Genomic DNA, 16134 nt, shown 5'->3' on the forward strand with positions numbered 1-16134 from the left:
AATAAATTATTTCACGATATGGCTAAAAAAATACCTAACTTTCCCTAACTATTAGGCGAAACTCTTTCTCAGTATTTCATCTGAAAAAGGCAGCAGTTGGAGAAACACCTGACCTCTCCATCACTGATAACGCTGGGTGCTGCATACACGTAGAAAAGAAGGACCTCAGAGGTCATACGCCTTTCGTGCGAGCCTGGAAACTTCCTCTCTCATTATCTCCCTGCCTCACAGACACACACTTACATACACACACACACACACACACACACACACACACACACACACACACACACACACACACACACACACACACACACACACACACACACACACACACACACACACACACGTCAGTCAGCTGTCCACAGAGACATGCGGGCGTACAGGCTGTGACTCACGCTCCACTCTCCACTCTGATGGAGCGAATGTTGTCCAGGCCGCAGTTGTGGATGTTGCAGCACTCGGAGGTGAACTCTATACACTTTCCCCGGAAATGCTCCCGCTCAAACACAGTCACCTGTACACAGGGGAAGACAGGCATGAGTGTTTATGTGTGGTGTGTGTAGTGTGTGTGGTGTGTGTATATTTACCTTAAAGTAAGGGGCTGTGCCCATGCTTTGGAAAAACATGGGAGAGGTCATGTGGGTTCTGGTAAATCTATTCATCTCTAAATTGGAAAAGGAAAAAAAAAAGTACATTTATAAGAGAAATCATATCCATAGTCAAATGTATGAGCAACATTAGATTTATTGGATATCAACAGAATCATTTTTCCTTAAAGGTAAACTTTGAGTGCATTTAAATATGTCCTAATAGTTAATAATTATTTTTTCATTGAACGTGTCATGCAGCCAACATGTTTCTAATGAAGAAACTAAAATGTCTTTGTTAAGAGAAGTCAAAACAAACATTTAATCCGCAAAAACAGTAAAGTCCATCCCGTGGGAAACTTCTGTGAACATTTATTTTCCCGCTACTGCTTACCTGATGCTCTCATCGCGCTCCTCATACTCCAAATCTTATTTACGTAGACTCTGTGTGAACCTGGCGCGCCCGTTATATACCAGCGTCCACGCGGGGAACCTCGTTCTCGCGCATGTGCGCGTGTTGCCCCATACACGCCAACGATGTGCGAGTGTGTGTGAGGTTGGCCTGAATTCAGGATCACACTTCCGGTCAGGGCTTTCAAAATACATCTCTATTGTACAATGTAACCCCTGTACAGTGTTACAATGATTATTTGAAGATATACAGAGAATACAAATGAAAAATATTTTCTTCCAGATAGTGGGATCTTGTTCGAGAGTTTTAGGCATAAACATAACATTCATCAGCGGCTTTTTGGATAATTTAATAATTAAGCCATTTTATGTTATCTATGTCATATGTTTGGCTTGTCACTAATATTTAACAATATTACTACAGTAATAAACAGCTTGTAATAAGGTTATAGACATGACAATTCATTGATTGTTATCAATACACATAGTGAGTACTCACTTTTCATCAGAATCAGTAACACATTGTAGTTTCCAAAGAGGACATTGGGTTTCGTTGCATTTGTTCACATTGCAGAATAAAAATATAAGCATAGGTCAATAAATAGATAAAATAAATAAATGTGAGAATATGTGCCATATACTACATAATATATAATTAATACATATGGGGAAATATTTATACTTCAATAAATATCAGTTTAAATATAAAAACATGCTTACAAATAAATGCTTTAGATGAAAGTTATCAGAACTATTTAGGCTTTTATTTTGAAGGCTAGTGGAAAGAGAGTTTATGTATTCCTATGTATACTGTAGCGAACTTTACTCAGGTGAGCTTGAACCTCCCATGTGTTCGTGTTTGTGCGCGTGCGTCGGTGACTCTGCCGCTCACCCCTCTCTCTCTCTCTCTCTCTCTCTCTCTCTCTCTCTCTCTCTCTCTCTCTCTCTCTTTGTAACTCTATGTGGCCTGCAGACTCAGCAGTTTGCGGGCTATAGAACAGGCACAGAGGTGAAGCTGGGGAATGCGGCCTGTTGTTGCTCTATTCGTATAGGTCAGCAGTGCCTTCGTATAGAGCAACAATGGCGGGGAGTCCGGGACTATAGGCAGAGAATGAGAAGGATTTGGAGAGCTTGTTTCAATGGAGCTACTCTAAAGTTGAGGTGATTTACACAGAGGCTCAATTAAAGTGAAATACTATTAATTAATAATATTTAAAAAATGAATAGAGTGGTGCAGTGATGATGTACAGTAGTATGACAGAGCAGTTAGCATCACAAGGGCTCCTTTGAGAGAAAAAGCAATGGGATTTTATATTGGAATATGGTGGAGAATTAGACCTATGGTTAACACACGTTTATGATACTTTCACGTTTTGTTCAGCAGGATAATTTCCACATATTTCCACAACTTTTAAGATGTTTTAAGCCTATATGCAATCCCCAGAAGTAAAAAGCTAATGTTAGGCTATAAAGGAACTACATCATAATCACATGGCGGCACTTAAAGGTGGGGTAGGTACGTTTGAGAAACCGGCTCGAGATACACTTTTTGTTATATTCCATGGAATGCTCTTAACATCCCGATAGCAATGAATATCTTAAGTTTTTTGACAAAAAATCCATAAAAAATGTCATCTGTGGAAGCCGTAGTACTGTAAAAAACACGACCAATCATTTTAGCCGGCCCGGCTAAAATAACTGGATGGCCTACCTGCCTGTCAGCCTTCCATCTGTGCACAAACTTATCTCGTGCTCTCATTGGTCATGTGCGCGTTCGTGTGTGTTGGAGGAGGGGCTCTGTAAGGAAGTGGCATATTTTTCCGGCTGTGTATTTTGAAATTGTAGCGCACTCGAGCTGGTTTCTCCAAAATTACCTACCCCACCTTTAACCACCGCTAAGTTAACTGCGGCTAATGTTCGGCGTAATGATGTTTAGTAGTCCCATTTGGTCACTTATTCGCAACTGCCGTGTTAAAGACACATAGAAGCTTCAGACATTAAATATTGGAATATTTACTGACATTTAATTGTAGCCTATTTGTTATGTCAAAAAATCAAACGTGATAATTCCTTAAACTTGTGTTAATCACATATCCAATTTCAGTCACCTAAGAAACATGTTCAAACATAAGTAACTCATAACCAGGTCTAAGGACTCATTCCTGCACCACTTTGTAACGTTGGGTATTAATAAAATACATACATAGAAAAGTGGTTTAGGAGAATATCTTTGTTCAGGAAAAAAAGCCCTAAAAAATTAAACTTTGTGTTGAAATACTGTCAGTCTGTCACAACCTCAGAATATTTTTGCACTGATGTTGTTTTCATGTAAAACCACCAAGTCCATCACTTCTCACATTTGGGATACAGTTGCCACAGCGACATCTCTCCCAGCCTCATCTGGTCCTTGACATATCACCCAGAGAGCCATGCTCATTGTCAAGCAGACACACACTCGCCAAAGTCACGACCAGCATCATTTCCCAACAGAGTTTCTAAAGTCACTGCCCTTCAAACTATCTGCGCCAACATTAATCCATAATATCAGAATGCATATTTCATGTGCCGGTTTTGGTTCCACACAACTATTTACTGAGGATGAAAGACAAAGAAAGAAAATAAAGTATAACATGTTTTGCTATGTAAAAGCATCTCAATTTTTTTCGGGAGACATTTCAGTTTTATACTATCAAAAGGAACAGGACATAAAGATTTTGTAAAGTCTTCATGTTTTTCTGATTCTTGTTGGAAATAAACAAACAATGTGTGTACATTAAAACTCATTTATGTAAAGCTGAGAGCTTAAGCATCAATTTGCTGCTGGTCAGAATAATAATAAGACACATCATTATTCAAGCTTGCATTTTTCAGGAAGTGCATGCAAATCTCTTGTCAACTTTTTATATTTTAATTTATCCAACAAATGATTTGCACTTATTTCAAAATTCTTGTTTAAATGTTTTTCATTTTTTTGTTGATGTTTTGCTTTTCCCTTTCTATGTTTATGTAATCAACTGGAAGTCATTGTAGATGAGGGTTCCCCCTTGATGATCTCTCAAAATCCATATCTAATGAGATGCTCCAATCAACTTTAGAGAGCTGGGTTGACGTCATATTTACTTTCTTATGAATTACGTGGGTCCCACTTAGTGAATGGACATATTCCCTGTTATGTAGTATATGTGAAAGCCTCAGTGGTGCCTCTGCAGGACATGGAATTGATTAGACTTTGAAGTTAAATTTCACAAACTTCAGCCACACTCAGGATATTGATCAAAGGGCTTTCTGAAGAGTGTTTCTGGTTTAGTTAATCTATTCTATCAGATTAGGTGCTGCATTTTATAGCTCCAGCTAAGAATGAATGATCTCTTTATAAGAAGCTGGATCATAGTGTAAATGATGAAGGCGATGTTTCCACCTGCGCCACGTATAAATGGGAACATTTTTGGACCCCTACCGTGCATTACAAAACTAAATTCCTTTGCTGCATTGTAAAAATGTGTGATTTGTTAATTATCTTCCAAAAGTTTATTAATGAACTAATTACAATGATGCTTACAGGGATACTGCAATTTCTTTAATTTTTTACTTTATTATTTGCCCCTTTTGTTTGTTTGTTTGTTCACCATGTAAAGTGGCCTTGGGTCTCTTGAAAGGCGCTATACAAATGTCATCTATTATTATTATTATTATTATTATTATTATACACATTCCTTTGTTTCTATTGTTTGTTAGTTACTGAATGTCATTTTTAAAATTGGCCTTATTATGCTAATTTACGGTTAATATTTGTATTTTGACATGTTTCTATGCTTTAATGTTCAAAAAGTGCTTTTTATTTCTCATACTGCCTGTGCTGTAACACCTCTTTTCAGCTCTATAGTGATTAGTCAACCCCTTGATAATTAAATACTTAAGAATCAAGTCAAAAGGGAAGCGCCCCCTTCTGTCTTGTGGAGAGGATGGAGAACAAGGACAGATGATACTTCCCCTTTTTTTATTCGTTCTCTTAGGACGTACAATCCTCAATGAGAGGGACGTGTGATCCAGGCCTTCAATCAGTTCCCAATTGACCATTCCCTCATCCTAAATTGAGCTGGAGGATGTAAGGACATACTAATATTATGCACTGATTAATGAGGCCAGCCTCTGAATCCAAGACACAAGTAGCTTTTCTTTCAGGTTCTTGTCTGGCGAAGGGCTGCAGCCTTGATTTCCCTCCTGTCCTCAGCAGCACATGTGACCTCCCCTCTAAATTTGGAGATACATTGGACCTTAGGGTTGCTTGTTCCCTCTTGTGCACTTGAGAATAATCACCTTGCGGATGAACGCCCACCGCATGAAAAAGGCTTGCTTTAATTTAATAGCCTTCTCCTACAATGCTGAGAGAGACATTCAGATTATTGTACACCTGAACCTCTTTCCCAAACGGAGCGAGGTTATTGCTTCTCACAGCTTATTGCTTTTCCTTTTATTGTTTGTCCCAGCGCCTCTCAAATTACAGTCCTGGAATGAATAACTTTGTGACAGGCTCTTAAATGATAACCTGGTCAGGCGTTGTTGTTGTGGAACTACTATTGGTGTACGGGCTTTGGATGTGACAACTCACTATTGTTTTATTGAAGTTATCAGTCTTCCATCAAGTCCACCGAGGCAAACCACATTGATTTTTCAGTTTGTCACCTTTTCTCGTATTTTTCAAACCTACACCTCTCTGCCTCTCTTTCTGTCCCCTCTGTGTCTCCCTCTCTCTTTGATGATTGGGGTATTTCTATTCTGTGGGGGCTGTGAGCTCAGCGAGTTTGTTTCTGTGTCCATAATCCCCTCTCTCTGGGCGCCAGCATATAAAAGCCACGAGGGGCCTGGAGCAACACACAGACCACCAGTCTCAGCCCCGAATCTACTCTTTTACGCACACACTGCCACAGGTAAGACAGTGGACACACATCATACAGAGAGCAGCAGAGAAAAAAGGGAGGTAGAGGGTTAAAATTACGTTTTACCTAGTAATGACAAAAGTATATAGTAGTTTGAGCTCGTGATTTGAGAGTCCAACATTGCTTATATATAGTATGCTAAAACTAATGCTTGTGGAACCCAAAATAGAACTTTAAAAATGAAGTTGGTCCTACAAATGCAGAACTTTTTAAAATCTAATTTCAAAACAAAAAATAAGTCTAAAAGAAAGTTGTATTTTATGCTATTTGTATGCTCATGTTAAAAGGGATCACTAGGTTTTTATTTATGATAGCAAAGCCTGCTGTTGCCTACAGTTCTATTTTGGACATGTTTGTTGTTTTATTCTAGAAATGAGTAAAGAAGAAAGGGTGAGAAGGTAGTAGTCTCTATGGTCTGAATTATGCTTTGTTAGAGTTTGTATGAACGTTTCTGTGGGTGGGGTGTGGGGCTCGGAAAAGGGGTAGGGTTATTTGTTACATACATTTTTTTTCTTAGTAGAGGTGATATTCAAAAGAAATATCAACATCAGTGTTTTTATATATTTAAAAAACAATGTTTTACCCAAGCAGGAACCTCCAGGTCAGATAATTGAAGCCATCGTGGAAAACCTTTACTCTTTAAAACAGCCAGCAGGGGGCGACTCCACTGGTTGCAGAAAGAAGTCTGATTGTTTAAAAGTCTATGAGAAAATTATCCTTGTTTTGACTTGATTTATCACCTCAGTAAAGATTTTACTTATGACTTTATAGTCTGAATCACTAGTTTCAAGTATTCAGAAAAAACAGTATGCTGGATATTTTGTAAATTGTGTTCCCATTTAGACGATAGTGCATAAGGGCGTGGCTAACTTGACTCGATTGACATGTCACATCCATAGTGCTACTACTATGGCGTTGTTCAGCGTTCAACACTGTTATAGAGTCAACTGTATTTTTGTATGGGAGGAACATTTTAAGCGTGTTTTTTCTGCCAAAATGTTCATCCCAATTTAATACCAAAGTTATCGTGAATAATGGATGCACAAAGCTAAGCAAGCTAGTGTTAGCAAAACAACATGGCAATGGCTGAAATGCCAGACTCAATGCCTCAGAAACAAACCAATAGTGATGTCGGGTTGGCTTGTCTATGGTTGAACCACTTTTAATTGATTCAAAGCATCTTCTTTCCTCAGTAATCATGTCTACTGGAGGAGAGAAGTCCAAGTCTGCTTCCCAGACCGACGGGAAGGCCGCTCACAACAAGATGTCCGATATGGGCTCCTACAAGGTGAAGTACACACACGTACACACACAAACTACACCAGATTATCAAACATCTACAGATATACCATACAGTCTGGTTCACACCATGTGATGCAGCTGGCTTCATGCTAACAGTTTACCTTCTGGCCGGATGTCTATTCTCACAACCTGCTGCTTCTTAAAGCACAGTGAGGGGGCGGTCGACAACTACAACTGACAGGAAAATACCATGTAAAGCTTTTGTGCTTTCAGTCATTGTGGAGAAAGCTGTCATAACATCACAGTCACTTCCTTTTACCAAACCTAAAGCCACTTCTACTTTTCCATAAAAATCAGGTTTCTGCTCTCATTAGCTTTAACTTTGAAACCACGTTTGCGACCACATTTTCACTGTCACTCTCTTCCCCACAACAATCCAGATGTGCGTGTACGACCAGGAGAACTTCCAGGGTCGCTGCATCGAGATCAACGGCGAGTGTATGAACGTGTGCGACATGGGAATGGACAGAGTTCGCTCCCTGCGCGTCAACTGTGGCCCGTAAGTAGCCTCTCCTCCGGATACACCACCCACCTGCAAGTAATCATACTGCACCCAACACCCACACTCCTCTGAGCACAGAGCAGGTGATAGCTAAAGTGTACCTCATCATTATGTGACATTTCCCTCTTCACATTTTGAGAATGTATCTGATGCTTTTATCCCCAATGGTTTGCAAAGAGGGCAGATTTAGAGTGAACTTCAATGCCTAACAACATGAAAAAGCAACAAACAGAAACGACTGAAAGTAGTACAGCAGTTTTCCACTGATTGGACCAATTAGTGAATCATGAATCAATATGGACCAATTACCATTAAGGATATTAGTTATTTCAAGATGCAACAACAAGTAGGAAGAAAGCATATCTTACTGTTATAAACAAACCGTCCTCTTTGCAAGCAGCTTTTTACATTCTACTTTTATTTTATTATTAGGTAGTAGTAGTTGTAGTAGTTGTCGTAATTGTAATTGGATCAAAGGAAAAAGTTGTGATGTAACTAACGTCATATTTGTCACATAGACCAACTTAACATATTAAACCTGAGTTACGTAACATTATTCCAACTCCGTAAAATAAATGTACTTACGTAAAACCCGTAACTTATGTACATAATACAGGTTACATATAAAACACATTTCTTTTTTTACGCAATCCATGATCTCTCTTAACCTTACCACATGGTTTTGTTACAATTTACAATGCTTACAACTCTTTAAGCTCATCCCCTCCCCCCCCTCGTCCTTGTGACCTTTCCTCCCCTCTTCAGCTTCGTGGGTTATGAGCAGATGAACTTCTGCGGAGAGATGTTCATCCTGGAGAAGGGAGAGTACCCCCGTTGGGACTCGTGGAGCAACTGCCAGAAGAACGACTACCTGCTGTCCTTCAGGCCCGTCCGCATGGTAAATCTCCTGTCCGCTTGTTAGGAAACACGCTCTGAATTCAACGGCTTCATCCATTTGGCCTGCTTGGATTCATGTTCTATTTGTCCTAATTGCAACTACTTCTCCCTGCTTTTTATTTCCCCACAATTTTGTAGGACCCCGAGAAGCACAAGATCTGCCTGTATGAGGTCGGACAGTTCAAGGGCCGTAAGATGGAGATCATGGACGATGATGTCCCCAGCCTGTACTCCTACGGTTTCACCGATAGGGTTGGCAGCATCATGGTCAGCTGTGGAACGTAAGTAGTCTCGGACCATTTTACGAGTCTTTTATTGACTTTTCTATAGATAGAGATAGTTCGACTCATCCAAACAACTTCCCATAAGACATTTCACCTCCTGTGGTCCTTATTGACTGTTTTTGGGAACTTAACAAACAGGCAGACTCATTCCATAGTTTGTGTTTCTCGAAAAAAACACTTAATAGCTTTCTTGCAGAGACTTGAATGAATACCATCTCCATGCTTTGAGATTGGTATTGATCTTCTCATCTCACTGTTCAAGGAGCTGCAGCATAAATATCTCTATTTGCAACTACCAGTCAAATCAAAACCTTTTTCATCCTTGTTCTAAGCAAATATTACATTGCATATTGTATTGCACCCAATTTGCAAACGCAGTTGAACCCAAATAGCCAGCCGCATGTGTTAAGTGGTTTTCAAAATGTGTTGTCATTCTCAAGCTTGCAGAATTCAGAAGGATCACACAGTATCTGAAAGCGGCAGGTGTGTGTTAAGGAAAAAAGGATTTTCCATCAGCAGCTCGCAGAGGGTGACATGAACGTCAGCAGCTCTATCTGTCTGCTCTCAGAGGAGTGGCTGACTTCAGACACTGTTTCTTAAATGCTGAGATGACTTCATTTGTTAGGCTCCGCGATGTCTGAAACATCTGCGGTCTGGCATCTGACAGCATGACAAACAGATCGATGTCTTTATTCGTTTGATGTTTATCCTCCCTCTACATCTGTGCTTCTCTAGTCCTTCTCTCACACGGTTTACTCTCACTGTCACTACTCTTTAAACCATATTGGGTTTACCTTTCCTGGAAACAATTTTCTCCTAATTTTCTCGCATCGATCTTGCCACTTTGTCGCAGTTACTTTCTGTATTGTCCTTTCTCCTCACATCCACTTTTAAAATGTTTTTCTCCCCCCTGACCATCTCCCTCTGTCTCTGTCTCTCCCCCCAGCTGGGTGGGTTACCAGTTCCCCGGCTACCGTGGCAGCCAGTACCTGCTGGAGAAGGGCGAGTACAGGCATTTCAATGAGTTTGGCGCCCGCTGCCCCCAGATGCAGTCCATCAGGCGTATCCGTGACATGCAATGGCACCCCCATGGCTGCTACACCATGTCCTCCAAGTGAAACGCAGTGAAGGCGAAGAAGAGAGGGATCGGAGGAGGGACGGAGGCCAAGAGCGAGCAAAGAGACGGAGGAGGAGGAGGGAGGGCCAAGAAGGAGAGGAGGAAGGAGAGGGTGTAATGTTTTCTCCTCTGACCAAAAGTCCCTTGTCGCTTTGAATACAGAATAAAGAGAATACGGCATGTTGTTATTTTTCACTGATGGAACAATGTAACCTAGCAAGCAACGAAAAAGTGATTAAAAGTGGAGGAGGAGATGATTGCCCTTGGTGACTGAATCTGATAATAAAAACGCTCTCTCTCCATTTTTGTTCTTCCTCTCTGTTTGTGAGCTCCCAATTTGAATCTTTCTCATTCCCTCCATGCCTCACTCCCCCTCACACACTTCCCTTCAACATCCCACGAACGTCAGCCCTCACACAGCCTATTAGAGCCTCACTGAGAGGGGGGGTTTAAGGATTTGTTAGGATGTATCTGTGTGGTAGGGGATCTGAGCCACAGCAAAAGGAAGTGGTGGTAAATTCTCGGTGCTCGGCTCCCGCTGTCACATCGACCTTAACCCCCAATAAAGCATCTCACATCCTGCATCCGCTCAAAATGACGTCTTATTTGACAAACATGGTTGTGATAATTAAGTCCCAGATAATTGGATCCGATATTTCCCTCAGGAGTTTGAGGAGAATTCCAAATGGATGCTTTCTATCTATTTGATATGGGAATGCTAAAAGGAACCTGTAATATCAACATAGAAGGAAATAATATGTCAAGTTATGTTTTAAAGCTTGTTTTTGCCGCCCCCAGGTGGCCAAATGTGTTTAAGGGTAGTCACAGCTATATTTCACAAACCAACATAGGCCTTAAATTGTATTGCATAAAGGTTTACGAGGGCTGAAAACTACAAATTGGAAAAAAGTTGCACTTTGGGCAATATAGGAGTCAATGTTTAGACAAGGAAGAAGTAATAAGCAAAAAAATACATATTTCAAGGGTTTGTTCATGCTTGTGATAAAAAGAGGAAAAGTATTCTTTCATATGAATTTAGAAAATTCTCACAAGTTGAACAGTAGTTACAGGTAAATCTTATCATTCAACAAATGTTACGAAAACGTGTGTGACTACAGTCAAACCCCTTTTTGCTTTTTACTTTATATCATTTACCTAGCCAACTAGACTAATAGCAGGGCAATAATGCGCACATTTCAACTAATGAACTACCATTCTGAGGGATTGGATCAAACAATCTTCAATTGTTACATCAGCCTATAGTATGTTATTTATTATTTAGCAGTCAACATTGTTAGTTAGGCCTCAATTAAATGTTGGTTCGTGTTCTCTGCTACCGAACGCGGTTTCTTTGCTAGGAGCGGGTGGTTGGGGTGGTGATAAAGATTGATTTCTCGGAGCTTCAGCCATCTGGGAATTTCTTGAGGACCATCCAAGTCTTTGGGTTTAGTAATCCACCCATGCTCAACTGAGCAGCTTGTCTTGTTCACTGTAACCTTAGAGCTTCATTTACATGATACGCGGTAAAATGGCTCTGCAAAGACGTTATGTTTCTTTGGAGAGAGCCATGCCACCCAACTAGGCAGAAAGCCCTCAGCATCGCCCAAGAATTGGCAACTATTTTGATTGCGATGCAGTTCAAATGACTTAAACTTACACCTTGTTACCAGACCTTTCAATGCGCAAACTCTATGTAGCGCCACAAGCTAGCAAGGGAAATAATCATGGAACATAACTAGTTGTTCTCATTCATAACACTCCGTTCGATGTCTCACTATGGGATGCGCCTCAACGCGTATGCAAACAGAAGCATCAATCTCATTACGCCAATCCTGATTGGCTGGTGATCTTGACGTCTACGTCAGGGAATCCACCCACCCTATAAGTAGCTTACGGTACGACGCAGCGTCATTCAAACACCTCTTCTCGCTTCAGAGCACATCTCGAATTATCAGTAGCCGGGCTAGCTTAACGATCCACAGACTGAACCCAAAGCTAACATTCGGTCGACGGGCGCTTGCCGGTTACTTTTTTGCTTTGCAAGAAGACTGAACAATATTAACACACCAGTTAATTTTGTAATCTGCCTCGCCGTTTCTTTCTTTCGAAATTACGGTAAGGTTTGATTTTTTCTTCAAGCTAGTAACATACCTGTTGCTAGTTTTTCTTCCCTCCACACCGACACCACGGTAGCGAGGACGTTCTCTTTTCTCTCTCAAACCAGAGGAGACGGAGATAAAAACAAAAGGTATTAACACACCAGTTAATATTCTTTAAAGAATAAAATCTACGCCGTCGCTTTTTCCTTTCGGATTAACGACAAGGTTGGATTTTTTTTGTTCTCAGTAACGTACCCGTTACTAGCGTGTCCACTCCACGCCGACACCCCGGCGAACAAAGATGGACCCTTCTCTCCCTCACACCAGAGGAGTCAGGGACTCGGAGGCTATGTGGCTGCGGGTTTAAGATCTCAGGCACAGACTCACACCAGGTCTGCTCGTCCTGCTTCGGGCTGGAACACACCCAGGAGGCTATCGATAACCCCGGCTCGTGCGGGCATTGTGCCCGCTTCACCATTAAGAGCCACCGCCGACGGCAGCACGCCAAGCTAGCTTGTCGGGACAGGACCCCCTCATGTCCGCTGATTCGCCGGCCGGCAATCAAGACATGGTGGCGTCCGCCGCAGAGATTGAGCCCCGCGCTGTGTCAGGCTGGAGCTCAATAACAGCGGCAGCCGCTGAACCGGACCCCAGCCTGACACGGCGCGGGGCTCCGGTGGCGGCAAGAGCCGTGAGAGCGGAGCCCTGCGCTGTGTCAAGCTGGGGCACTCAACGTCTCCTCGCTGCTGACCGCCTACCAGGCGGAGCTCTGCGAAGACTTGTCGAGCAAACCTGAGCCTGCCGTGTGGGACGAGATCGCAGCGATTACGGACATTTGCCTCCGTGTGCAGCGCTGTGCAGTCCAAGCCACGGGCAAAGCACTGGGAATTATGGTGGCACAGGAGAGAGCCAGGTGGCTCAACCTGACGAACATTCCAGACCGGGAAAAAGAGGATGTTCTGGACATGCCTATTTTTCCCGAGGGCATATTTGGCTCCGCTCTAGCTTCGATGCAGCTGAGATACGAATCAAAAAAGAAGGAAGACGAGGCTCTCCAGCTCTGTCTCCCACGAAGGGTCCAGCCGCCACCTTCAACGGTCCCGCGGCAGGCCTTCACTCAAGCTGCCTCACGTCCTGCCCGGTTCAAGATACCGAAGCAGCAGAGACCACAGCCCGTCCCGGGTCCCCAGCCCAGGCACGAGGCGAGGGTGAGCTGGCCAAGAAGATCTCCGGTTCCGGCAGCTGCCGCTCAGGCACAGCCGACCCAGGTTTTCAGCCACCAGGCGAGGAAGAAGAAGCGGGCGGCCTGACAGCCTCCTCTCCTCTCCTCGACGAGAGAGCTGGAAGTTCCCTGTTCCCCAGCTCCAGAACACGTTCCAGTGTTAGATGCTCATGTGTTTTCGGGGTGCCATCATGCCCCCATCTTCCCGCCGCCTCGAGTGATGCCAGAACGTCAAGTTCGCGCCATAAGGGAAATGGACTTAACATCAAAGACAGCAAGTTCCGCTGCCTGTTTAAGTCACACAAACACATGTCATCATTATTGTTTCCTAATAAATCATTTTCCACTGTCGTTTCCAGGCTTGAAGCCAAGGGCGCAGTCAATAAAAATGAAAAGAAAAACAATAAAAACAATAAACAGTCTGTCGTCTACCCCTCTTTTGAGAGCGGCTACGGCCTCTCTCAAAAGGCGGACATTAGACGCGATTGTGAAGGCACCACCGCCACGCGCATTGTCGGCCGGGGTTGTCAATCTGGGGTACCACCGTGTTCAGACACTAGAGGGCCCCATAACACAACAAATAAAGACACAGAGGGCAGACGACAGAGATGTGACATCTCCGCTCGCTTTAAGGAGCGAAAAGTGGAAGATGCTCACAGATTCTGCTTGGGTTTTCAAGACAGTAACACGGGGCTACAGGCTCCAATTCGCTGTCACCCCCCCTCGCTTCTCGGGCATTCTGTATTCACAAGCCCGGGGAGAGTCGGCCCATATTCTAGAGCAAGAGATTTTCTCGCTACTAGAAAAGAAGGCTATATCGATAATACCCGCCGAACAGAGTCAGAGCGGCTTTTATTCCAAGTATTTCCTCGTTCCCAAACGGGGAGGGAACGGAATTCGGCCTATACTAGATTTGAGAGCTCTGAAAAATATCTCAAAAGATACAAATTCAGAATGCTCACTCACACATCTCTGTTGCGTCTCGTGCGCCAGAACGACTGGTTCACATCAGTCGACCTGAAAGATGCGTATTTCCACATCCCAGTATATTACCTACACAGGAAATATCTGAGGTTCGCCTTTCAGGGTGTCTGTTACGAGTACAGAGTCCTTCCCTTCGGTCTGTCTCTCAGCCCGCGAGTGTTTGTACGGTGTACGGAAGCCGCGATAGCCCCATTAAGACAACAGGGTATTCGCTTGGCAACTTCTCTGGAAGACTGGCTGCTTCTCGCACAGTCGGAGCAAGAGGCTATTACGCAGACGAATGTCCTCGTAAAACACCTGCTCGATCTGGGTTTCGTAATAAACACAGAAAAGAGCATGTTGTCCCCAGCCCAGACTGTACTCTTCCTGGGCCTACACCTGAATTCGGTGCCCTTTACAGCCCGCCTGTCAGCAGAAAGAGTGAAAGCCTTCAGAGCTTGCCTCGCTCATTTCCGGCTACGCAAATGGCGCGCGGAGAGTGATGGTCACTATGAAATGCGTAATGGCACTGCGCCACTGGCTACACCCGACTTTTCTAGTACGGGGCGTGCCTATGGGTGCTGTCGCGGAAGGTGGTCACCACAGACGCATGTCTGACGGGCTTGGGGGGTATATACGAAGGTCGACCTGTGAGGGGTCTCTGGAGCAGAGACCTCCAACGGTCACACATAAATTATCTGGAGCTTTTAGCGGTGTTCCTCACCCTAAAACGCTTTCTGCCTTTTCTCAGAGGACATCATGTCCTCGTGAGGACAGACAACACGACCACAATATCGGAAAAGGCAGAAAGCGTTTTAGGGTGAGGAACACCGCTAAAAGCTCCAGANCAGCGTGTGGCGATGCTCTCTCACTCTGGCCAGAGTCGGAGGTATTAGAGCCAGGGGTGGGAATGCATACAGAAGGACCGGTGGCCAAGCGTGCGCGAGCGCGTCCACGCCTAACGGTGCGTTTAGACCTCGCATTGGAAAGAACAGTTGACACTGAGCGTTTTCTTTTGACGCAAACAGATCTACCGCGGCTCGGCCGTAACGTATCCACAACTGACTGACAATTGTTGGATGTAGAGTCCAATCTGCATATAGTGGTGCACCTCTGGACAACAGATCCGCTCCGAGGTTCATCACCTGGTACGTGCGTCGCTCTCAGAGAGAGGAGACATCCGCAGCTCCATAAGATCAGTTTGCGTGCCAGTATGTGTAACTGGAGAGAACGCAAACCCCCTTGCCGGTTTATATACGATATTGTGGTCGTTTTGTCTGTCCTTACGAGGACATGATGTCCTCTGAGAAAAGGCAGAAAGCGTTTTAGGGTGAGAAACACCGCTAAAAGCTCCAGATAATTTATGTGTGACCGTTGGACGTCTCTGCTCCAGAGACCCCTCACAGGTCGACATTCGTATATACCCCCCCAGCCCATCAGTGGTGACCACCTTCCGCGATAGGACAGCACCCATAGGCACGCCCCGTACTAGAAAAGTCGGGTGTAGCCAGTGGCGCAGTGCCATGACGCATTTCATAGTGACCATCACTCTGCGCGCCACGGGGTCCAGTCTGAGGGCATCTACCCAGCGCTGAAACTCCCTCATGTGTAAGCGTCCCAGTCATACCACCAGGATGGCTGACGCCATGAGCCCAAGTAACCGCAGACATGATCTGAAGAGAACATATTTGTGTAGCCGGGAATGAGAGAGGCAAGCTCTGAAGGGTTTCACTCTTTCTGGTGACAGGCGGGCTGTAAAGGGCACCGAATTCAGGTGTAGGCCCAGGAAGAGTACAGTCTGGGCTGGGGA

The 16134-nt window shown here is 43.8% G+C and overlaps 2 protein-coding genes and 1 long non-coding RNA gene across 3 annotated transcripts in view; 1 reads left to right on the forward strand and 2 right to left on the reverse strand.

Moving 5' to 3' along the window:
- Window positions 1–16134, reverse strand: part of LOC104959279 (glypican-6-like) — a gene marked incomplete at its 3' end in the record, with an annotated part of 104973 nt that overhangs the window by 5596 nt on the left and 83243 nt on the right. The gene's annotated exons all lie outside the window — the stretch shown is intronic.
- LOC104959278 (uncharacterized) lies at window positions 399–1020 on the reverse strand. The gene is made up of 3 exons (XR_799846.1): window positions 985–1020; window positions 591–667; window positions 399–517 (listed from the first exon to the last, which is right to left on the reverse strand). It is a non-coding gene; the product is annotated as an uncharacterized lncRNA (long non-coding RNA).
- LOC104959277 (beta-crystallin B1-like) lies at window positions 5868–10313 on the forward strand. Its single transcript, XM_010787142.1, has 6 exons — window positions 5868–5929; window positions 7132–7226; window positions 7621–7739; window positions 8508–8640; window positions 8778–8920; window positions 9870–10313. The coding sequence occupies exons 2-6, from the start codon at window positions 7137–7139 to the stop codon at window positions 10039–10041; spliced, it is 657 nt and encodes a 218-aa protein (XP_010785444.1). The 5' UTR covers window positions 5868–5929; window positions 7132–7136; the 3' UTR covers window positions 10042–10313.

Source organism: Notothenia coriiceps, unplaced genomic scaffold (assembly GCF_000735185.1).
Source record: "Notothenia coriiceps isolate Sejong01 unplaced genomic scaffold, NC01 NC01_scaffold00030207, whole genome shotgun sequence".
In the NCBI taxonomy this organism is placed as follows: domain Eukaryota; kingdom Metazoa; phylum Chordata; class Actinopteri; order Perciformes; family Nototheniidae; genus Notothenia; species Notothenia coriiceps.

Coding starts and splice junctions, on each gene's coding strand:
- LOC104959277 (XM_010787142.1), top strand. CDS start 7,137: ATGTCTACTGGAGGAGAGAAGTCCAAGTCTGCTTCCCAGACCGACGGG. Junction 7,227..7,620: donor CCGATATGGGCTCCTACAAG/GTGAAGTACACA, acceptor ACAACAATCCAG/ATGTGCGTGTACGACCAGGA. Junction 8,921..9,869: donor ATCATGGTCAGCTGTGGAAC/GTAAGTAGTCTC, acceptor CTCTCCCCCCAG/CTGGGTGGGTTACCAGTTCC.